The following is a 24,937-nucleotide window of genomic DNA, read 5'->3' on the forward strand; positions in this document are numbered from 1 at the left end:
TGTATGTTATTTCATTTAAGCCTCATTTGTTTTAAAGAGTATTTAACTCGTTTATTCAACAAATATTTGCCAACACTTCCCATATGACAGGCATATTTTAAGCAGTGAACAAAAGAGGAAAGTCTTTTCCCTATGGAGCTTACCTTCAAGTGGATAGATAAATAATAGATGAGGAAACTAACACTCAGAACTGGTTAAGAAATTTGCTCAATGGCATGAACTATTAAGTGATAGATGTAGGGTAGTACCCCAGATCTGTCTGACTTTGAACCTAGACTTAGGTGCCATATCTTGATAAAAATTTCCAGATTTTGTGGTCTTGGATAAATCGTATAATATTTCTGTATTACATATTTACCTAAGAATCGAGTATACAGCTTTTCCGTTGAGAGATCATGCCCTAAATTTAGGAGACTCTGAAAAGATAAAGACATTTCATTAACACAAAATGAAGAATTAAACCCATTTTAAATCTAATTTGGTTTTCTTTGTAGTATGGTCAGCAGTAACTTTCTTAAAATACTTATTTTTGCAAACAAAATATTTAAAAAGATATAAAATCATTTTGTTAATTATTCCAACCAATGTAAATAAAAAATATTGAAGCTTAGAAGCAGAGCTTTATTCTTGACATCCCTACTGAGAATATTACTTCATTTGTTTAAATGAGATGACAGATACAATACTCATAGCAATACTTAATGTCTCACATTTACCTTAGAAATTCTGAATACTACAAAGCATACTTTAGTTCTGGAAAAATCTGGCAATGTTCTTTTGAGGTAATAGACCATTGCTCTAACAACAACAAAAATTGGGCAATGTTTCTCTGTCTCTCTCCCTCTCTCTCATATGTGGCATGGTTTCTTAACATTAACAATTACTTTATACCTCTCAGATTTATAGGAATGGTACAGAAATTCCAAAAACCATGCACTAGAATAAAAAATGGTTTGCCTAACTTCCCTAAATCAGCTCCAAATTCCAGTGGACTTCCAAACCATGAAAGACTAGCATTGTGTATGGCTGAGACATTATTCCAAAGCAGAAATCCACAATTTCTGCAGGACTGATTGACTTGGAATCTGAGAGGAAAAAAAAAAAGGAGTTCTAAATTTTTAACAAGCTGAAGGCTTTCATTAGAATGTTTCCAAGGAAGGCTCAGTCAATATGACCAAAGACATCGTGTCAAGATATTAGTTGTTATAATTATATTATTATAATAATTGAAGGCAATTATAGTTTTTCTGTTCATAGCATTTGCTATGTGGCATATAAAAAAACTTTAAAAGAAATTTATATGTGGACTATGATGACTGGAATATTGTCTAGGAGCAGAAATACAAGCAGAACAAAGATTCTCGATTAAATCAGACATTGCATGTATTTACATGAAAGAGTAATAACATTTTCTTTGGGGATGAATAAGGGATAATGTTGGGAATTCTAAGGCACTAAATTTGACACTGGATATAATCCAGGGGGAATTACCAGTATTCATCCAATGAGGAAAAGAAAGTAATATTTTAACAAGAACAAGTTGTTATAAAAAATATTTTGTTTTCCACATGAGATGCCTGGTTTTATTTTTTAATATACAAGTTTAAGTCAGCCTAGATACCATGCTGTACTTCACAAAGTAATTCACACACTGAAGCTCCCCTGGGAGTTTTACTTCATATACCTTCTAATTTATTATTTTGTTTTTCTAAATGTATGAACTCAGACTATAAAACCTTGTCCTTGACATATGTGACATAATGGCACAAATTTCAGGAACCTCAGGAAAGAGTGGGGGCTATTTCTGGTGCCCTACAAATCATTTTATCTAACTGTAACGGGAGCCCTGATTCTAAGAAAGGTAAAAGGGCAAGAAAGCTTTTCTCTTTGTTCAGTTATCATCAGGCAAATTACAAGGAAACCATATACGACTTCTACAAAAGCATCTTTGTTTCCAGATATAAAGGAATAATGTATGGGCAGTATATATTTGACCTTGTAAAAAAAATTGTAGAAAGATTTTTTTTTAATTTCATGGGACCTCAGAAATTCTGGTAGATTCCTTTATGTGAATTTGAAAGATTGATTTACATTAGTATGGCAGTTGTATATGTAATAATCAGATTTCACTCAAGATATGTAAATTTAAAGCATATTTATGATTACAAAAAGTAGATAAAATTCTTTAAAATGGTACTCCATGAGCTTACCATCTCTTTCTTTCTCTTCAGCATCAAACCTCTTGGAAAAGTTATGCATTATAGTAATTTCTAGTGTAATTAAGTACAAATTAATTTCTTTAATTTGTAATCAAGTTGTCAAGGAAAATCACAGTACACAATATTTTTCAAATTCTAGGACAAATGTATTTTGTACTTTATAGTCTGAGAATATAGCCTTGATATTTTGTCATATTTTTTATACATTTCAAAACATATTCAGTGATTTTATATGGGTAAAGGATACAGTCCAAGAATCTATATTTTCATATTATCGTTTAGCATTCAGTGTTATTTTTTGGAGACAAAATGTAAATTTTTATTTTATGTAAGCCATTTCAATAGTACAGAATAGTCACCATGTTAAATAATCTACAAACTTGTTACACTGGTAATACAGATGGATGATTAGCAAGAGTAAGAGCTCTCCACTTCTTTTTTCATTCTCACAAAATATTAACTATTAGTGTTCCTTTGATATTAATATGAATGATAAAAAATGTAAATTCATGCTTGAAGTTATAGGCCAATGAGCATAATTTTTCATTGACCATTTTGTATTATTGGACAAACTAAGTAATCTTATGGTAAATTCAGAAAAAACTGAAGTAAAAATGAGTTAGAGACAACTCTGTTACTACCTCAAATGGGTATACAGGAATAATCAGGTTTAGCTAAAAACTACAAATCTGAAACAACAGAAAAAAGTAGGGGGGATACTATCACATTGTATTCCTGGGTTAGAATTATGTAGTTTATTCTGGAAACCCATGAAGCCAAGTTATTGCTTAAAAACCATTCACAGAGGAAAATGGAGGCAGACAACAGCAAAAGCTCAATTAATAAGAAAGAGGAAAAGAACCATATGAATTTGAGAGGAACTAACTTTTTAAAAATATATAAACATAGAAATTATAGTCATAAGAAGAATTGAAAGTACATCAACCTCTCTTAACCTTGTTTGCTAGGTTTGGAAAATGAAGCCCAATGAGTAAAAGTAAAATTTTTGGTAATCATTGGCAGTGCAGTTTTAATTCTAGAAGTTGTAATGATGAAAAACTTTTATTAAACAGATATACAGCTGAGTTCCTCCTAGCTCCTTTTAATAAAATTCCTCACAGGATAAACATTTAGTGTTCTAAATCAAAGGTCAACAAACTATGCATGACCCATGGGCTGAATCTGGGTCACTGTCCATTTTTGTATGGCTCATGAGATGTGAATGGTTTTTACATTTTTAAATGGTTGAAAGACAATCAAACAAAGTGATATTTCATGACGTGAAAATTATGTGAAATTCAAATTTCAGTATACATAAATAATATTTTATCGGAACACAGCAACTCTGGTTTATGTGTTTCTCACAGCTGCTTTCACACTACAATAGCAGAGTTAAGTAGTTGCAACAGGGACCATATAACCATCAAAGCCTAAAATATTTACTCTTTCCTTTTAAAGAAAAAGTTTGCCTACCCTTATTCTAAGCAAATAAATTAGTGAATCAAATTCATCAGGATTAAATGAGTTGTATGTTAAGTGCTTAGAACAATATATGACATACGACAAGTATATATTTTTGAATTACCATTTTTGTTGGTATATCTTCAAGATTAGATACTTTGGTGCATCTAATAAACTTATTTGATTTATTAATCTTTTAAAAGGCACTAACTCAAGAATCTCTTTTACCTAAAGCAAGGATTTTTGAATTTTTCCCCTAGAGACATCGGGGTGATAGATTTCAATTCTACTATGAGAAATATTTGTTTTAGAAAGTAGATAAATTATCTAGAGTGTATATCCTTCAGAGTTCAATAGTTATGAAAATTGAGTTAAATAATGACAGCAAAATCTCTTTGAAAACAACCACCATATCATGGCATATGTGGCCTAAAATGGGTAAAAAGAAAAATATTAGCATAATGTAATATTTGGAGAAGCAGTTTTTTCAGTAACAGGGCTCTGATTTTAAAAAGAAAAAGGAAGAAAAATTTTAAAACAATGTATTTTTTACATTGTTCCCCAGCCTAAGACTAAAATTACTGAAAATAAAAAATCACGTCATTTCCTAGACTCTTACAATTGAGTTCTTCATTTCATCTATTTCTCCCTCTTGAAGGGACACTTGCATGAATTTTTAACTCTCCTCATAATCTTTCCCTCTCCTCTGATTCTTTAGATTTTGCCTAAAAATAGGTAATATACCAATAATCCTTATATTAGTAACTATGCTCTCCATTTTGGTACTTCATGAGCTTACCATGTCTTTCTTTCTCTTCAACATCAAACCTCTTGGAAAAGTTATGCATTATCATAATTTCCCTTTCTTTATGATTGAATTCCATATCTATACTTCAGTAGCTGCTTTCTTAAGTCAACTGTACCCTCAAAATCTCCAAATCTATAGCCCTTCTTAAATGTTCATGCTAATTATCCTCTCTGCCCATCTCACTGCCCCAGATTCCTTGAACCTTATTCTTCTCTTGTCTTCTATGGAATTTAACTCTATTATATTTTTCTTATTTCTGAGAACATGCCTCTGTTCCCTTTAGTCACTTTTCTTCCTGACTCCTAAATACATGTATTCCTGTAGGTCTCATCTCAACTTTTTTCATTTTTCTCTCTTTACTCTCTTGGCTTGCCTGCTTCAGCCATCCTCCTAACTTCATCTGTCCTCTTCTGTTCAATAAATATTTTATTGATGCCATCTTTTTGGCTCTAACTATTCCCCTGACTTCTTGGCCCAAGAGTCGAGTTTTCTGCTAAACCTCTCCATCAGGAAATTCCATTGGTTCCAGTGTTGGTCATTTCCTGAACCAACACCTCTTGGCCACCTACTCTGATCTATAAGGGCCTCAGTTTCCTCCTCTAAAAAAGTTGTAAGGAATATATGAGCTAATTCATATAAAGCATCTAGAAGAGCATCTGGCATATGAAATGATTACTAATTTGAGCTATTATATCTCATTCCAGATGCAATCAGATACTAAGCTCTATAGATGGTTCCTTCCAAATAACTTGTACATTAGTCATTGCTTTCTATTAGTAATAGCAGTATACAAGCCTAGGCTCATATTTATAAACTCCTAATTGAGTTTTATTTTATTTTGAAATAAATTCAAAGTTATATAAACAGTTCCAAAAACAAGACTAGCCCCATACACAGAATTCCATCATACCCTGACCCCCCTCCCCGAATATCTCAATCCACCAACTTTAGCATGCTGTCACATCGCTATTTCTTTCCCTCCCTATCATCCATCATCTATTGCTCTGTCTTCTGAACATATGAGAGCTAGCTGCACAGTTCCTTGAACATACACTATAATTCACGTATACACTTCCCATGAACAAGAACTTTCTTTTATGCAATCCCATTAAGTGCAGCTAAGAAGTACAATAGATTCAACAATGATACAAAGCTTACATTCTATATTTCCTTTTCCTTATGTCTCAACTGTGTCCCTTTGAGCCACCTGTCCTCTGTCCTCCAGTCCCATCCAAGTTCATCCTTAGCATTCAATTGTCATCTAGTTAGACTGTCTTTTTTTTTTTTTTTTCAGTTGTGGAAACATATATACAGCCTAAATCTTCCCATTCCACCCACTCCCTAGCCTTTCATTAGTGGGATTACTCATGTTTAGAATGTTGTAATGCTCTTTCCCACCATCCATTACTAGAAATTTCCCTTCACTTCAAACAGCAACCCTACACTCATTTCTTAACTCCCCATTGCCCCTTTCCCCATTTCTCTTAACCCAAACTCTGCTTTTCATCTCTATGGTTATATTCTCTGATAATTTCTTTGTGTTTACTGTGGGGCTTAAAATTAACTTCTTAAATCCATATCAATCTTGTTTTTCTTTGATACCACCTTCACTTCAATAGGACACATAAACTATGTTCCTATACTCCTTCATTCCCCCACCTTTATATAGTTGTCTAAAATTGCATATTTTACATTGAGTTCAAAACCACTGATTTGTCATTAGAGTTTGTGTATTTTTTATCATGTAGGAAGTAAATAGTGGAATTACAGTTCAAAAATTATTGACTTCTATTTGTATGCCATTGTGGTTGGAGAATGTGCTTTGAGTATATTCAATTTTTTTTTTTTTTTTAATTTCTTGAGGCTTGTTTTATGTCCCAGTTTATGGTCCCTTCTGGAGAAAGATCTGTGATCACTAGAAAAAAATGAGTGTCCTGGTGATTTGGGATGTAAGGTACTATATATGTCTGTTAAAATTCTCTGTATCTCTTTCTCCTTTCCCTGTCTCTCTGCCGGCAGGGCTCCCCTCAGAATCTGAAGTAGGGCAGGTCTTTCATCGGCAAAGTCTCTCGCATTTGTTTGTCTGTGAAAAATTTAAGCTCTCCCTCAAATTTGAAGGAGAGTTTTGCTGGATAAAGTATTCTTGGTTGGAAATTTTTCTCTCAGAATTTTAAATATGTCATGCCACTGCCTTCTAGCCTCCATGGTGGCCGCTGAGTAGTCACTACTTAGTCTTATGTTGTTTCCTTTGTATGTGGTGAATTGCTTTTCTCTTGCTGCTTTCAGGACTTGCTCCTTCTTTTCAGTATTTGACAGTCTGATCAGAATATGTCTTGGAGTGGGTTTATATGGATTTATTCTATTTGGAGTTCGCTGGGCATTTATGCTTTGTGTATTTATATTGTGTAGAAGGTTGGGGAAGTTTTCCCCAACAATTTCTTTGAATACTCTTTCTAGACCTTTACCCTTCTCTTTGCTTTCTGGGACACCAATGAGTCTTAAGTTTGGGCGTTTTATTTTATCTATCGTATCCCTGAGATCCATTTCTATTTTTTCAATTTTTTTCTCAATTCTTTCTTTTGTTCTTTCATTTTCTGTTCTGTGGGCTTCTAAGACACTGAGATGTTGTTCAGCTTCCTCTAGTCTTGTATTGTGAATATCCAGAGTCTTTTTAATTTGGCCAACAGTTTCTTTTATTTCCATAAGCTCTTCTATTTTTTTTTTATTTACTCTTGCAATGTCTTCTTTATGCTCTTCTAGGGTCTTCTTTATGTCACTTATATCCCGGGCCATGGTCTTCTTGAAGTCCTTTAAATCCTTTGCCATGTTTTCGTTCCTCGATTGTAGTTCTTTGATTAATTTTGCGAGGTACAATGTATCTTCCGATATTTTGATTTGTGTGTTTGGAGTTGGATTCTCCATATCTTCTGGTTTTATCATATGCATTAAGATTTTCTGTTGTTTTTGGCCTCTTGGCATTTGTTTTGCTTGATAGGGTTCTTTCAAGTTGTAAAGAAAAAGGGATATCGATCTAAATTTTCAGGAACACAGTTTGGTGACGTACACTTTCTCTAACTAACCAGCAGATGGTGTCTGTGAGTCACCTATATCCCTCAGGTCAGTTCTCAACCTTGTTCCCACGGTGTGTGGGGAAATGATTCTTGTGGGTTCAGTTGGAGAACTCAGTTTGGGTGTGTTGCTGGAGCCGTCCGCCCTGAATGTGGGGCGTGTGTACAGGTGGCCAGGGAGGAAGGGCAGTTTTAATGTTCAAATCCCCCAGGATCCCAGAGATTCAAGGCCGCCACAAGAGTCTAAGCCTTCATTTCATTTCAGCCCCAGACCCTCTCTCTCACTGATCCACAAACCACCAGACTTGGCGTAGCGTCCCTGGGTTCTCCGAGCGGATTCCCCATCCCAGCTGCACTGCTCCAGGAGCTCAGCTGAGGGAATGCCGTGCTACATCTCTGGTGCACGCTGTCCCTCAAGGGAAGCCCCGGGCCACCGGGCCATGCAGCAGCGCGCTCTCAGCCTGAGGCAAAAATGGTGGAACGGGGCGTCTCAGCTCCCCCCTCCTTGCACAATTCCTCCTTCCCAGCTCTGGGACAACTGGCGGGGCTCTGGGCTGTGGGCATGGCCCCAGGCAGGAGTTTATCCAGCCCACCAGGGGGGCCAGCTGCTAGCCGCGGGGTTTCTTTCTGCTTCTGGCTCTCCCGTCCTTTCCCCCAGACCCAAGGGTATCTGCTGCGGGCTATCTTCCCGGCCAGACACTGAGAGACCAGCCCAGCCCCCTCTTGCTGTGGTTTACTGTGTGGTTCCCACAATCGCAGCTGGAGCCGCTCCTGGGTTTTTCCCTTTTTTTTTTTTTTAAAGAGCCAGCTGGTCTCCAAACGCTGAACCCTGGCTTCCCCAGCCCGCCGCGCAGCTGTGGGTCTTCCAGCCAGCTTACTCGTTTCAGAATGCCAACTCCCGGTTTCACCAAGTATACGGCCCCGCTGGAGCTAGGAGCCCTCGTCCAGCTGGCGCATCACTGTAACCGGTATTCTAGGTCACTTTCTGGTTTTTAGCTAGTGTTTTTCACAGAGGTGTTTTTTTCTCCCTGTCTCAGCTAGCCATCTTCTTAGTTTCATTTCTCCCAATTGATTTTTCGATAGCTTATTCCAAACCATTAGAACAGGCTAGGTTGTGTGGCTGTGAAGTGAATTCTTAGTGGCATAACCAGCAAAAGTTCAGTTCTTACTCATGCAACATGTATAGTGCAGGTTGGCAAGAGACTTTTCTCAGTATAGTCAGTCTGAGCCATGACGGAGGCTCAGTCTTAGCACATACTTTCATAGTCGCAAGGGCAGGGACAATGGGAAACTGGAGTTGAACACTGACAATTGAATGCTTCTGCCCAGAAATGAAATAACTCACTCCACTGACATTTCACTAGGCAAAACAAGTCACAGGGCCACTCCTAACTTCCAGGAGGTGAGAAAGGATCCTCCTACCATGCACCTGCAAGGAGGAGAACAGGATATTGTCAGCAGCCCTAATAGCTACCCCACCATTTTATGTAATCTTTCTTATGTGCAATTTCATGTTCTTCTCCAGCTCCATCACTTTTAGTGACACTTTTTTTACCCACAGGCCGCCAAATAATAATGTGGCCAAATCTTTTCTGGATTTGTCTCTACTACTTTTAGCTTGTAAAACCTTACAGTTTAGCCAAACTGCACTACATATCTTAAAACCATGACTTGTGCTTTCTTACCTCTGCAGTTTTATTCATAATATTCTTTTTAATAGTTTTCTTTCTCTTTGCTTGTGACAATTTTTAACTTGTATTTCAAGGCCCAGGTTCTTAAAGCTTTCTGATCTCTAATTTTTGATTAAATTTTGTAGCACTATGTTTGTGTCCTTTTTCTTTGATACTTATAGCATCATTTTGATAATTTATATAAGCATTTCTTCTCTTAATTCCTTAACCTATAAACTTCTTAAATATAATGACTGTGTCTTAGTCATTGTATTTATTCACCACGAGTCCATTTGTAGCTTTTGTACAAATTTTGTACAAAAGTGTGTCTTTGGGTAGATTATTAGAAATAGGCACTCACTTGGAACACACTAATTAGAGATAATTCTCCCTTCGTATGAAGAAAAAAATGTATCCTTTCTTCTGGTGAGTTGCAGCCCCTGTATCCCGGAGCATGGAACACCAGCAGCATTTCAACTCCCACTGGCTCCCTTGGGACCTAACACCAAGAAGGAGCTCAGTAGATGTTTTCTAAAACTTTTTCCAAACTCATGGTGGGTGGAGGGGAGGTATTATTCAGTGACTTTGGGGAGAACTTATAAGCTAAAGAAACAGTAAAGGATTAATAGATTTTAAGAGTAGCTTAAATAAATTTATGAATGTTTAATTAATAAATTAATTAAGGGACCCCCAATTCCTTTAATGATCTAGCCTTCATTAATTTGTTGCTTTTTAAGGAAGATAACCATGTCCTCCCCAAAATGTCCTTTTCTCTCCTAAATGCCCTTTGATGTTAACTTTAGAGATAAAACATTTGGCTGCCTCCCAGGGCTGTTGATTTAACCACCCTTTCAGTGTGTGTTCCCACAGACTTAGGGCAACTTTGATGTAAAATATCTGAATAGGTGGCTAAATAAGAGTAAGTCACACAGAGCGTAGTATGTGTATCCCAACACATCCAGGCCTTATCCTCTCTCTGACCTCATTTATAAGTCACCTTAACTTCATTCCATCTACATTGGTTTAATAAATTTCCTCTAACAACCAGGCTTGGTCCTGCCGCAGGATATATGAGGTGGGAACTTTGCTCTTCTCTCCATTCAGAACACTCTTTCTCCACGAGACTGGCTCCATCACTCAGGTTTCAGTTCAATAGTCTCCTCTTCAGAGACGCCTGCCTTGATCACCCTCCTTAATGTCTCTCCCCCGACTTCCCAATTCCTCTTTCTCATATTATCCTATCTTATTTTCTTCAGGTCACTACCACAATCTGAAATAATCTTATTTATTTGTTGGTTTATTGTCTTGGCCCAAGCTAAAATGCAAGCTCCATAAAACGGGCATTCTCCATCCTGTTCTCTGTTGTACCTCTAACTCCAGAAGCACTGCCTGCCACATGGCAGGAACAAAGTAAATATGATTTAAATGAGTGACCTAATCTGGGGGGTAGGGGCATGTTGAAACAAAGAAAACAGTAAGAGAAATAAATCATTTTTAGTTTTAGAAATAAATCTCTAATACAGTGGAATTTTAGCCATTACCGAGCAATGGGAAAGGAATTTTGGAGATTATAGGCCTTCCTGGCACTCCTTAAATCACCCTAAATAGGAGTGACCTACTCTGTGGCCACCAAGGCACTGCTCCTTGCCTTGAGACCCAAGATTTAAGAACTTTAAAATTTCATTACTAATGACTGGAATCAAGGTAGACATTTTTGACTCAACTTGCTGTGTTAGCTAAATATTCCTCCCTAATGCTGGACATTAACTTTATGACAGACAGACACACACACACACATGCACACTCCAATGCTATACTAATAAATTATAGTATATTAATATAATGTATTTATATACAGTACATACCATAATGTTGAAAAATACTAAACTTTGAATTTGTCATTTCCAGAAATCACAGAATTAGTATGAGAAACCCAGTTTTCACATACTCTTCAGAGAGAAATGTTTTATCAAACTTTAAGTTATTTAGGGTTTCTTGACATTAGAGTTGATAATTACAATTTCAATTAGTTCTTATTCAGCCATAATTTTATATTTTACATGCTGGTATTTCCCTGTAAATTAATTAAAAGATAGTCTTATCATCTTTGTAGTCCAATCTTTGTAGTCCAATCTTTGTGGAAATAACTGTTCAGTAAACATTTATTCAATAAATCATTACTACTTTAGAGGCCTAAAAGTTTAGATGATATTTAAGTTAAAGTGAACTAAAGCTTATTAAATAGTAACTTGAGATAATAGTTATTTCAAGTTCCATATTTTAGGAAAAGAATAGTATTTAATTTGGAAAAGATTTTAAGTGAGAGGAACTTTAGACAGAAGCAGTGTTTTCTTTTTCCCATGCAAAGAACATGTTAGGATCATGGAATGGCACTTTAAGATGCAGACATCTACCCAATGACTTGCACTTGGTGCAATCAAGTATGAGTTGTGATAGTGATAGGTATTCCATTAACTCTTGGCATTTGCCTCCAGGAACACAATAGTGGGAAGGAAAAGGAAATACACGTTTCAAGTTGTCAGGGTGTTTGAGAGCTTAGCCAATTCCACTGTTTTTATTTTCTACTACCATGATTAATATTGACTTATAACACCAAGGCTATATTATAACTATCTGAGATATTTTAATCTCAAAAGCTTTTTAACTTATAATTACAAATATAACTTCTATTGATATTGTTAAATATTTATATAATACATGTTGAAAGACTTTAACCTAATTTTATCTATTGTCAGCATTCCCTAATAATAATTATTTCCATTTATTGAACTCTTACTTTAGATGCATTATCTCTATTTGATAAAATTACCCTGTAAGAAAAATAAAATATTTTCATTTTATAAATGAGGAACCTGAGACTTAGGGTAAATAACCCTTCTAAAGTAACTCAGCTAAATGGCAGCAAAACTGGGATTCAGGCCAATTCTGTCTGCATCCAAAGCTCTCTCTATTTTTATTCTAGATGTTTATTACAGATAACAAAAGCAAACAAATTTGAAAACTATTAGTTTTATAGTTTTTTAGAGGCATATATACTCTTTTTTGTTTGTTTGTTTTGGTTTTTTTGACTCCCTTCTTATAATTGGTGTGAGGGATAAAAGGCTGTACTTTATTTTCTTTTGTTTAGTTTAATATCACACTGAGCCTGCTTCCTCTTAGGTATTTGGAAAAAATGTACATAGGTTAATGATATTAGCAAGTGATACTCTCTTTTAAGTGGTTTTACTCTAAGATAGAAAAACAATTTTTTCAGGGAGAACAAGAAATTGAATTAAAAATGGAGCTCATCTCAGTGGGGCAGTTTTCTAAGTCTCATCCTTTAAAAGATATATAAAGATACTTTTAATGTTTCTTGAATTTTATTCTGTTCTCTATTACTATAATTATGTTATACACTCATATAATAAAACCAAATTAAAGTAGAACTATGACTTTCTAATAGTGAGTCAAAAATTGACACTGTGTAAATAAATCCTTCCATCCCTAAAAGGAGGCTGTTTTACATTCCCCCAGGGTTATGGGGTCCAGCTGGATTGCCTGCTTCCAGATTCTTTACCCCCTACTCTACCTCCCACAATAACCCAGTAATCATGGAAGAACCCAAGGTCCTTTCTATAATTACTCCCATTTGTGGTCTTAGTCTTGCATTAGATTGTCAGTCAACTCACATGCTTCATTGACTCATCCATTGCTTTCTGACCATGTTGTTTAGAAACTGATAATCATTTTTCTTTCTTTAAAATGAATGCAAGAGGGAAATCTTCTTTTTCTTTATTTTTGAAACAAATTTATATCAAAAATATTAAATTGGGCAAAGTGAAATAAAGTTTCTAATTTGAAGTTTATGAAGACTTCAATCATTTTAGAAAATTTAACCACTCTTAAATAAATCTTGATAGTTTTCCATAGAATGAGAAAATGTATTTTTAAAAGGTCACTTAGCAATGGTTGCTGTGATTTCTTGCATTTTTGTAAAACTTCCCCACTTGTCTAATCTTTTTGAAGGCAACAGTGAAGCAATTTAGAGAAGAATGCTTTGGGAAACTTTCCTTATGTTGTGTGGCTATCTTAAAGCATATGTGCACTTGCAGGACAACATATTCTCTTAAATGAGCCCACTGAATTTTTGTGCATAGGTGTTTTTTTCCTGTGGCCACGTAAACTAGTGCCTTCTTTGACAGCAGAAATTACATCCTAAGTCTGATTTTGCATGATTGCATTAAGGCTGGCCCTGAATTGTAAAGCACTTTCAAGACTGTGGTAGTTAAAAAAATTTAACCCCCCAAAATGTGTCCTGTGAATGATATAATTTAATTATAATCCAGGTGTTTCATCTAAAACTCCTTTTCTGTCTTTTCCTTTTTACTCCGTTCTCACTTTTTACCAATTCATCGGCTGACAGTGTCTTTACATCCAAAATGCAAAGCAGACAAATGGGCGTCTCAGGGAAGAACATGACCAAAAGCTCCAGCATCAGTGGAGACATGTGCTCTCTAGAGAAGACTGACGGCAGCCAGTCTGACACCGCAGTGGGCGCCCTGGGCACCAGCGGGAAAAAGCGGCGCTCTAGCATCGGGGCCAAAATGGTAGCCATTGTTGGTCTCTCACGGAAAAGTCGCAGCACTTCTCAGCTCAGCCAAACGGGTAGGAATTTTTATGTTACTTTTGGCTTCCTATGTGAGTTGTCATTAAAATACATATTCTTTTCTCTGAGTCTTTATTGCAGTAATGTATGGATGATGGCACTTTCCAGAGGGGAGGAGGCATTTTACACTAGTTAACCTTTCTGAAAACATAATGACATTATTTTTCAGGGATGAACGAATCTGCTTCAAAGTGAACCTTGGCCAGTGGTTTTGTCTGAAATGTGTGTATATGTCTTTCCTCCCCAGGAAGAAGTTAAGCTGTGGTACCTCTGAGTGACAGTTGCTGAGCCGTTGTAAAGGGGCTCTCATCTGTGATATATTTGCTTTTCTTTAGGTAACATGCTTTGTAAATTTCGGTTATTTTCCCCGAGTTGGAACCAGCGAAATTAATTTTTATTCTCAGCAAGTCTCCATGATGAAGATGACACCTCATATTTTGTGTAAATAATTTAGCTCTTTTATTGCTGACAACCTAACTTCCTTTTCAGTTTGTAAGCAACATTGAGCAGTAGTATCAGTTTTCTGACTGCAGTTTTTATTTCCCTGTTAAAACTTCAAGCAGCAATATTCTCCAGCAGCAGGGATGGAGGAATTTTCTGCTGACAGTGAAGATATTCAAAGCTTTGCTTATTTTAAAATTCAGTTGATAAATCACACCTGCAAAAATAAATTACATTGCGACGCTCCTACTCAGAAAAGCCACTGTTCACAATTAAGAAATTTAAGTCAAAACAATGTCTTTTTTTCAAAAGGATGTTGATAATTAAACCTTAAATCCCTACTATCTTGGAAATAATAGCATATCTTCTACTTAAACAAGCAAAAGCATATAATATAGTGTTTCTTTTATAGCAAGTAAATTATAGGCAACTGGATTAAATTTAATTTATGCTTGAATACTAGGGTTCTTGTGCACAGAAGAATTTAAGAGTACTTTAGTTCCTGGAACCAACTAATGAATTTTACAGACCAGAAGAGTGAAACTGAAATTTGAGCGTTATACAATAATAATATGTTGAAATAGTTATTCAATGATATTGTTTACATCCTAGTCATAACTCACTCTATTTAATGTATTTATTGTTATAGTCGATTTTAATTTCATGTTTTAAATGTGATTTTGCTTTTTTAATATAGAAATATAGGTATAACTTATGGAAATAGCAATCACACACATTTACATGGTTTTAAAATTGCTAATAATTATACATAGTGAACTTTGTTGTGCAAAATTGATAGATGTTGGCCTCTGAAATTGAATTATATTTTTTTATATTTCTGTAGCCTTTAGAATTGTATTTATTGAATGTTTCCCTTTAAAACTTAAAAAACATTAGGAACCTAAAAACTGATATTCATAGTACCATGTTAGATGATGTATGGTGTTAAACTAAGTAACTAATTCCATTCATTCAGTTTTGTTGAATAAATATTGAGTCCTTACTGTGTACCAGACACATGGAGAACAAAGATGAGTAAGAAATAATTTATAATTCTGAATTGCTTACAATCTGTTAAGAGAACAGATACACAGATCGCTACAAGGTCATGTGTCAGTAAAGCTACAGTTGCATGTGAGGATGCTGGATGCTCAGAGGAAGGCCACTTGACCCAACCTGGAATTCTAGGAATGAATTCCTGGAGAAGATGATACCTGATCTGAGATCTGAAAGAACAGTGACTGATAACCATGCAAAGAACAATTACAAAGGTGTTCTGGATAGATGTCATCATGAACAAAGGCACAGATGCATGATATATGCTGGAATGTTATGCAGTTAGGTATAACATAAAATATTGAATGGAATATGACTAGTGATGAGGCTGATAAGTAAGGACCAGGTTACGGATGATCCTGTAAATTATATTAATTGACAATAGGAAGTTTTGAATTGCTTCCAGTAGAGGATTAATATGGTCAAATTTGCATAATATGCAAGTTGCAGTCCATTCTAGCTGCCATTTATTTATGCCACAAATATTTTTCTGGCATCTACCGTATGTCAGGGACTATCCTAAAGAGAACATGAACATGACAGAAGTCCTTCTCCTCTTGGAGCTTAAATTCTAGTGGGGCTGCAGTAAGGAACTAAACTTAAATCAACAGCTGGTAAAGATCATTTTAGGACTAATTAGCAGAGCAGTAGTTCAGGCAAGAGAGAAGATCCTGAACTAAGTCACTTGTAGCAATGATTTAGAGGGCGTGGTAGATTCAGGAAATTTTTTAAGAGCAAAATTAGTAGGACTTAGTGACTGGATGGATATGGGGAGATGAAGCAGTGTGGATTCTAAGATGACTCCCATATTACCAGCTTCCATCACTAGGTGGGTAATATTGCCATTAATGGATATTGGAAGTATCAGAGAAGGTTCGGAAGGGAAGAGCAAAGGGGACAATTCCTTCAATTTAGGACATTTTGAAATTCAGGTGGCTGTGAAACATCCAAGTGGAAATGTCCAGAGCATATTTATATAAACACTTGTGAAGCTAGCATCAGAACCAGAGACATAAATCTATAAATTATAAAGTCAAGGTGATACGTAACACCATTAACATGGCTGAGGTTACCCAAGAAGAGCAGGACGAGGAGAAGAGCAGTAGGACAAAACAACAGCCTGTGGAAGATTAACATTTTAGAATTGGATGGAGGAAGAGCCCAGGAAGGAGACCAAGAAAGAATGACCATGCAGAAAGGACAAAACCATGAGAGAGTAATGTCATAGAAGTTAAGAGTACAGAAGATTACAAGAAGAAAATTGTCAATATTTCTCAATGATTAATTTTATATCTTTATGATTTTCACAAAAATGTCCCATATATTTGTGCTAAATTTGTATCTATAATTAATTATAAAATTATAGATCTGTTGATCATATTCTGAGATTCTGTAACAACATTGATTTGGTTTTCATGTATAAGTAGGTACAGAATTTTATCTTGAAAAGCATGGTGATAACAGATTTAAGAAATGTAGTCTTGTTTCTTATTATAGTGTATGGTCCCTCCCTATATATAGCACAGCAGAAAATAAAGCATTCCTTTTGGTATTATCTTCATTAATATTCAATACTTAAAATTTTATTGATTTCTACCTACCCAACTAATAGTTTGACTTATTGACAATAGAATTCCAAGTATCTCTCATTTTAAAGCTTGAATTTAAGTGTAGAATAGCCAACAAGAATTGTTTTGTAATACTGGACTCCAAACTTTCCATGGGTTTTGTTTTGTTTTGTTGTTTTTTTTTTTTTTTTTTCCAATGGGTTTTCAAATTCTGTATTTGTGTATGTATGTGTGTGCACACTTCATGTAAGAAAAAAATGCTATCTTAACAAATCGTAGGAAAAAATTCAGTCACATACTTCAGCAATGTTAAAACTGAAATCTTCAAATTTAATATCTAAACCATTGATCATATGAGAACATTATCTAGGATAATGGACTATTTTTATGATGCCAGATCTTACAATAGCTCCTTTGTTTAGATAGTAAATATATAAAGTGCATTAGTAATTTGCCTTAAAACCCAGAAAAACCATGTACATTTTCAACTAGTATGTTTACAATTTTCAAAGATTCATTTAGTATTCTCCTCATTTTTCTGGCCTCTATATGGGAAATCTATGTGTAAGCTACAGAATTATCATTAAATGAATGCCATACAATAATGTTTTCAACTTAGTAAGATGGTATTAATCATTGTAAAAATAAGTGTCACCACACCAATATAGATTTGAAGAACAGAAAGACTACTTACCTGCCTTCTGAACAGTGGAAAATTCAGCAAAATGGGATCCTCCTAAAGAATAGTGAGATGATTCTAGATTATATCATAGTGATCATACATAAATAATAATTGGCAAAGAGGAAACAAGTTATAAAGGTATGTGACCAGTATGTATGACAGTTAAGTCATATCTTCTTTCCTCTGCCCCTCTATAGCATTTTTTTGGTCTATTCTTTTGCCTGTTAATTAGAAATTTACCTTTAATATAACCATTTAAAAAGAATAAAATTTGACTTGATAGGCATTGTAACCTAATAGAAAGCATATAAAGGGAGTAAGAAGACTTGGATATTCTCCCTGGGTTATATAAGATATTAAATATGGCCTCATTAAAAACCTACCCAACATAACTGAGTCATAGTATGTTCATCTGACTGATGGGATTAACACTGCTGTCCTAACAAGGTTCTTATAAAGAAAATAATTTAAAATATATAAGAAAGTGCTTTGAAAACTTAAAATCACTTTGCAGATGTAAGACATCAATAGCCATTATGTATCATGGGGGAATAAAGAGTTCTGTTTTAGAAATGTTGATCCTGGGATGCCTATTAGATATCTAAGTATGGATGTTATATAGTCAGTTGGATATATAAGTCTAGAGCTCAGGAGTCCAAGGCTAAGGAAATAATTTGAGAGTCATAAGCAGATAATATTTAAAGTCATGGAAATGGATGAGATCACTTAAGGTTTGTTGAATCAAGCAGGAATCTAAAGACTGAATCTTGGGATACTCCAACATTTAGAGATCAAGAAGAGGAAGAGAATCCATCAACAAAGACTTAAATAGAGCAGCCATTAAAGGAAAAAAAACACACACACACAGAAAACATATATCTTATCCTGGAAACCAAGTGAAGAAAGTATTTTAAGGAGAACGAGACCAATTGTGTTCAGTGCTTCTGAAAGATCAAGTAACATAAGGTCTGAGAAGTGACCATTGTATGTGCTGGATGGAAGAATTTGGCAAGGGACAAACCTTGCAGTGGTGGACAAAGCCTGATTGGAACAGGGTAACAGAAAATGGAAGGTGAAGTAGAGTTGGTGAGAATAACTGTAAGAATAAGAATAAGAACACCTAATACTGATCAAAGGATTGTGGAAGAATGGCAGAGTAGGAAGATTCAGGAGTCAGTCCCTCCACTAGAACAACTATTAAACAGGCAGGAACTATCTGAATCAGCTATTTCAAATTTCCAGAGTCCTGTAGAACACTGTACAGCATCCAGGAAAGTGCAAGAGGAAGATGATGGTAAATTATGGTAAACACTAGTCAGTTGTTCTCAGGTGGTTACCTTAGCCCATCCCCTACTCTCACAGCAGGTGAAGAGTGATCCCATGGCACATCCTGCTGGTCCCATAAAGGGACATAAAAATCCACTTTGCTGGGTGGTCACAAGTCAAACTGTGATCACAGCTTTTTTTTTTTTTTTTTTTTATTAAATTCAGTTTTATTGAAATACATTCACACACCATACAGTCATCCATGATATACAATCCACTGTCCACAGTATGATAACATAGTTTGATTACAGCTTTTGATTAGCAACTTTGGATGGCTGGGCATCCAACTCTAAGGGCAGCAGCTGTTCCAACCTGCTCAAACAAATGTAGTGGAGGAGACTTAAAGATGGTATGCTCCCTCAGAGCTGAGCAGAGGTCAGCTGAAGGGCTGCATTTGCTGGGCAAGTCAAGAAAGTGCAGCTTTGGAAAGCCATGGAAGAAACCCCTGGCATCTTTTCGGTCCCCTCCCTCATCCTTACCGAGGCAGTTTGGAGGTATCTGGAGCTCCCGCTGTGGGTACCTGGCCTTGTTCTGGCTGGGAAAGATGGTTGTGAGAAACCCCTCTTCAGTGTGCCTCCACTCCCAAATTTGCCTTCCAGGCCAAAGCAGCTCGACACAATTGACGTGGACCACCTGGGGCAATGGCTTACCTGCTTTAAGTCCTGCAGTGGAACTTGCAGGAAAGGGAGAAGGGCTGTCTTCTGGGAAGTAGAGGGGGCACTTAAATCTCCTGTAAACAGAACTCCTAAGCCACTAGCAAGCAAAAACCCAGGACAAGACACAGACCCTGAAAAGACAGGGAGGATCCTGCACTTTGCATTCACCTTGGGAAGACCTTCTTGATAGGAGGGTTAACACTCAAAAAAATCTCTGTAGTATCACCAGCTGTTTATAAACTCAAGAAACAGACATCTCGGGGAGTAAACCCCAGAGTTAATATTTTAAAATATTAAAATATGCAGTGTGCAACAAAAGATTACAAGACAAACAAACAGGAAAAGATGGCCCATCTAAAGGAAGAGGATAAAAGTCCAGAAAGCACCAGTGAAGAAGACCAGACTGTGGACATACTGGGCAAGACTTTAAAAATATTATCTTCAGTATGCTCAAGGAGATGAAGGGAAATACAGAGAAAGAACTAAAGAATGTCAGGAAAGCAATGATTGAACAATATGAGAATCACAATAAAGAGATAGAAATTTTAAAAAGGAACCAAAAAGAACTACTAGAGTGTAGACCATGATAACTGAAATCAAAAAACTCCAAGGACGGTTTCAACAGCAAATTGGAGCTGGAAGAAGAAAGAATCAGTGAACTCAAAGACAAGATAATTGAAATGAGTCAGACTGATGAGCAGAAAAGAAAAAAGAATTATAAAAAATGAACATAACCTAAGAGACCTCTGGGATACAACCAAGCTTCCTAATAGACACATGATGGAAATCCCAGAAGGAGAAGAAAGAGAGAAAAGAGCAGAAGGAATATACCAAAAAATGACATAAAACTTTCCAAATTTAGCAAAAGGAGTGAACATGCACATCCAAGAATCAAGAGAACACCAAACAAGGTGAACTTGGAGGAAAATATGCCCCATCATATATCGATCAAACTGTTGAATGCAAACAACAAAGAATTCTAAAAGCTTCAAGAGAAAAGCAGCATGTTATGTACAAGAGAGTCCCAATTAGATCAAGTGCCATTTTCTCGTCAGAAACCATAGAGGCAAGAAGGCAGTGGGTGGAAATACTTAAAGAGCTGAAAGAAAATAATTTTCAACCAAGAATCTTAGGTCCAGCAAGACTTTCTTTCAAAAATGAGAGAGAGCTTAAGACATTCCCAGATAAACAAAAGCTTCAGGAGGTCATCATCACTAGGCTTGCCTACAAGAAATGCTTAAGGGAGTACTTCAGACTGAAAGGAAAGGATGCAAGACAGTGGCTCAAAGTGGCTTAAGAAAATAGAGACTTCTGGTAAAGGTAACCATTTGAATTATTACAAATACCAACTATTGTATTTTTTGTATGTAACTCAACTTCTTACTTCCTACAGGTGCTGAAATACAAATGCGTGAAAGGAATGATAAATATACGGTTTGGGACGTACAATGTACAAAGATATAATTTGTAACAAGTACAAAAAAGATGGGGACAGAGGGGTATAGGAACAGTATATGTGTAATGCTATTAAAGTCAAGTTTGTATCATATCAAAGATGATTGTTATATATTTAGACTATTAAATTTTAACCCTATGGTTAATATAAGGAAAACATATGAAAAATATATCCAGCTAGACATGAGAAGTGACTCAATATGATACAATATAATAAAATCAAATAAATATGAAGTAGGCATTAATGGAAGAATGGAGGGTCAAGAAATGTATAAGATTCACAAAGACTAAATAGGAAATGGAAAATGAAAGTCCTGCATTGTCAGTAGTGACTTTAAAAGAAAAAGTATTAAACTTTGCAGTCAAAAGGCAGAAATTGGCAGAAGAGATAAAAAAAACATGACCCAACTATACGCCATCTATAAGACACTCACCTTACATTCAAAGACGTAAATGGATTGAAAGTGAAAAGATAGAAAAAATATACCATGCAAAAGAGAGTTAGAGTAGCTATACTAATATCAGATAAAATAGACTAAGTTGAAAACAATTTTATGAGGGACAAAGATGGTTATTATATACTTAAAAAGGTCAATTCAACAAGAAGATGTAACAATTATAAATATATAACCACTTGACAGAAGAGCCCCAAACTATCTAAAGCAAATACTGACAGACTTGAAGGGAGAGATTGACAGTTTTACATTAATAGTAGGAGACTTTATTACACACTTTCAATAATGAGAAAACATCTGGGCAGGTCAATAAGGAAATAGACTTGAATGATATGCTAAACCAATTGGACCTGATGGATATGTATAGAACACTTTACCCCACAACAACAGAAAACACATTCTTCTTGAGGGCACATGGATTATTCTCCAGGACAGACTATCTCTAAGGTCACAAAACAAGTCTCAATAAATTCAAAAATATTGAAATCATACAATGTACATCCTCCAACCACAAAGGAATGAAGCTAGAAAGCAATAATAGAGGGACTATAGGAAAACTCACAAATGTGGAAATTAAACAACGTACTCTAAAGCAACCAGTGGGTTGAAGAGGAAATCACAAGGGAAATTAGGGAGTGTCTTGAGGGAATGACAGTGAAAACACACATACCAAAACTTATGGGATGCAGCAAAGGCAATGCTGAGAGGGAAATTTATAGCTCTAAATGCTTACATTTTTAAAAAAGAAAGATTTTAAATCAGAGTCCTAACATCACAACTGGAAGAACTAGAAAAAGAAGGGCAAACTAAACCCAAAATGAGCACAAAGAAGGAAATAATAAAGATTAGAGCAGAGATTAGTAAAATACAGAATAAAAACAAAACAATAGAGAGAATCAATAAAACCAAAGTTGATTCTTTGAAAGATCAATAAATTTGACAAACCTTTAGCAAGACTGAGGGAAAAAAAAAGACAAAGAAAAAGGACACAAGTAATTAAAATCAGAAATGAAAAGGAAGGCATTACTACTAATACCAGTGAAATAAAAAAGGACTATAAGAGGATTCTGTGAACAACTGTATGCAAACAAATTAGCCTAGATGAAACGGACATATTCCTCTAAACATACAAACTGCCTATACTGACTCAAGAAGAAACAGAAGATCTCAACAAATCAATAATTACTAAAGAGATTTCATCAGTAATCATAAACCTCCCAAGAAAGAAAAGCCCAGGACCAGACAGCTTCACAGGAGAATTTTACCAAACATTACAATCCTGCTCAAACTATTCCAAAAACACTTGAAGAGGAGAGAGCACTCCCTACTTCATTCTACAAGGCCAGTTTCACCTCATAGCAAAGCCAGAGAAAGATATCTCAAAAAAAGAAAATTACAGACCAATATCTCTGAATTAATCCATGAATATAGACGCAAAAATACTAAAAAAATACCAGCAAGCTGAATCCAATAGTGCATTAAGAAAATGACCATGATCAAGTGGCATTTATCCCAGATATGCAAAGGTAGTTCAATATAAGAAAAGTAATTAATAAAATAGTCCACATTTATGGAATGAAGGAAAAAACCATATGATGTATCTCGTTGATGCAGAAAGGCATTTAACAAAATCCAGCACCACTTCTTGATAAAAGCACCTAGAAAACTAGGATAAGAAGGAAACTTCCTCAACATGGTAAAAGGCATATGTGAGAAACCTACAGCTAACATCATATGTAAATGGTGAGCCTGAAAGCTTTCCCTCTAAGATCAGGAATAAGACAAGGATGCCCACTGTCACCACTGTTATTTAACATTGTACTGGAAGCTCTTGCCAAAGCAGTTAGGCAAGAGTAAGGAAAACAAAGCATCCAGATTGGAAAGGAAAAAGTAAAACTGTCCCTTCTTGCAGATGACATGATCCTGTAGACAGAAAATCCTGAGAAATCCACAACAAAGCTCTTTGAGCTAATAAATGAATTCAACAAAGTGCAGGGTACAAGATCAACATGCAAAAATCAGAAATTTTTCTATATGGTAGCAATGAACAATTGGAAGAAGAAATCAAGAAAAAAATTCCATTTACAATAACATATGAAAGAATCAAATATGTGGGAATAAATCTAACCCAGAACATAAAGGATTTGTACAGAGAAAACTGCAAAACATTCCTAAAAGAAATCAAAGAGAACCTAAATAAAGGAAAGAATGTTCTGTGTTCATGGATTGGGAGACTAATATTATTAAGATGTCAGTTCTACTCAATGCAATTTACAGATTCATCACAATCCCACTCAAAATTCCAACAACATTCTTTATAGAAATGGAAAAGTCAATCATCAAAAAGACAGTTTAGCAGTTCCTCAGAAAGTTAAATATAGTATTACCATAAGATCCGGAAATTCCTCTTCTAGGTATATACCCAAAAGAATCGAAAGCAGGGACTCAGATGGATATTTGCACACCGATGGTTCATAGCAACATTGTTCACAATTGCCAAAAGATGGAGGCCACCCAAATGGCCATCAGCCAATGAATGTATAAACAAAATGTGGTACATAACATTGAAATATTATCCAGCCATAAGAAATGAAGTTCTGATACATACAACAGCACAGCATGGATGAACCTTGAAGACATCCTGTTGAGTGAAGTAAGCCAGACACAAACAGATGTTATTATGTGATCTCACTAATATGAAATAATTAGAATAAGCAAACTCATGGAGTCAGAATCTAGAATATAGGTTACCAGGGGTTGGGGTGGGGGTAGAGAATAGGGAGTTAATGCTTAAAATGTACAGAGTTGCTATTTGAGATGATGGAAAAGTTTTGATAATGGGTGGTGGTGATGATAGTACAAAATTGTGAACATAATTAACAACACTGAGTTGTATATTTGATTGTAGTTTAAAGTGGAAATTTTAGATTATATATATGGTACTAGAATTAAAATTAAAAAAAAAAAAAACCCTAATACTTACTGAGCACATTTTCTGTAAAAGGCACTATTCTATGCACTTAAAATGTAGATCATTTGATCTTCACAATGATATGAGGTAGGGATTAATTAGTATTATCTCCATTTTATGGATGAGGGAACTGGGCTAGGCAGAGGAATAACTTGTAACCAGCTAGTAATGGTAGAAGTTGGGACTTTAATCTAGACAGATTAAAGTCTAGATGTAGAGACTTCATTCTTAAAAATTCTGTAATAGTCTAGACCAGCACTTCCAATAAAACATCCTGTGATGATTGCCAGTTCTATAGCTGTGCTTTCCAATAAGGTAGACATTAGCCACATGTGGTTATTGAGCCCTTGAAATGTGACTGAGGAATTTAATTTTTAATCTAATTTTTAATGAAATTAATTTAAATTTAAACAGCTACACGTGACTAATGGCTAT

At 35.4% G+C, this 24,937-nt stretch overlaps 1 protein-coding gene across 49 annotated transcripts in view; it reads left to right on the top strand.

Annotated features, from left to right (window-relative positions):
* The window catches only part of RIMS2 (regulating synaptic membrane exocytosis 2), a 731,813-nt gene that overhangs the window by 610,223 nt on the left and 96,653 nt on the right, over positions 1–24,937 (top strand). For 25 of the 49 annotated variants that reach the window (XM_037802459.1, XM_037802461.1, XM_037802463.1 and 22 more), the window contains one exon: positions 13,650–13,891. The exons of 23 other annotated variants lie outside the window; for them this stretch is intronic. In XM_037802459.1, coding sequence (XP_037658387.1) covers positions 13,650–13,891 — 242 coding nt within the window. Of the gene's footprint in view, positions 1–12,760; positions 12,853–13,649; positions 13,892–24,937 lie in introns of those variants that run through there. One more of the 49 variants, XM_037802482.1, reaches the window with a different exon arrangement.

The sequence above is a fragment of the Choloepus didactylus genome, chromosome 14 (genome assembly GCF_015220235.1).
Source record: "Choloepus didactylus isolate mChoDid1 chromosome 14, mChoDid1.pri, whole genome shotgun sequence".
Classification (NCBI taxonomy): domain Eukaryota; kingdom Metazoa; phylum Chordata; class Mammalia; order Pilosa; family Megalonychidae; genus Choloepus; species Choloepus didactylus.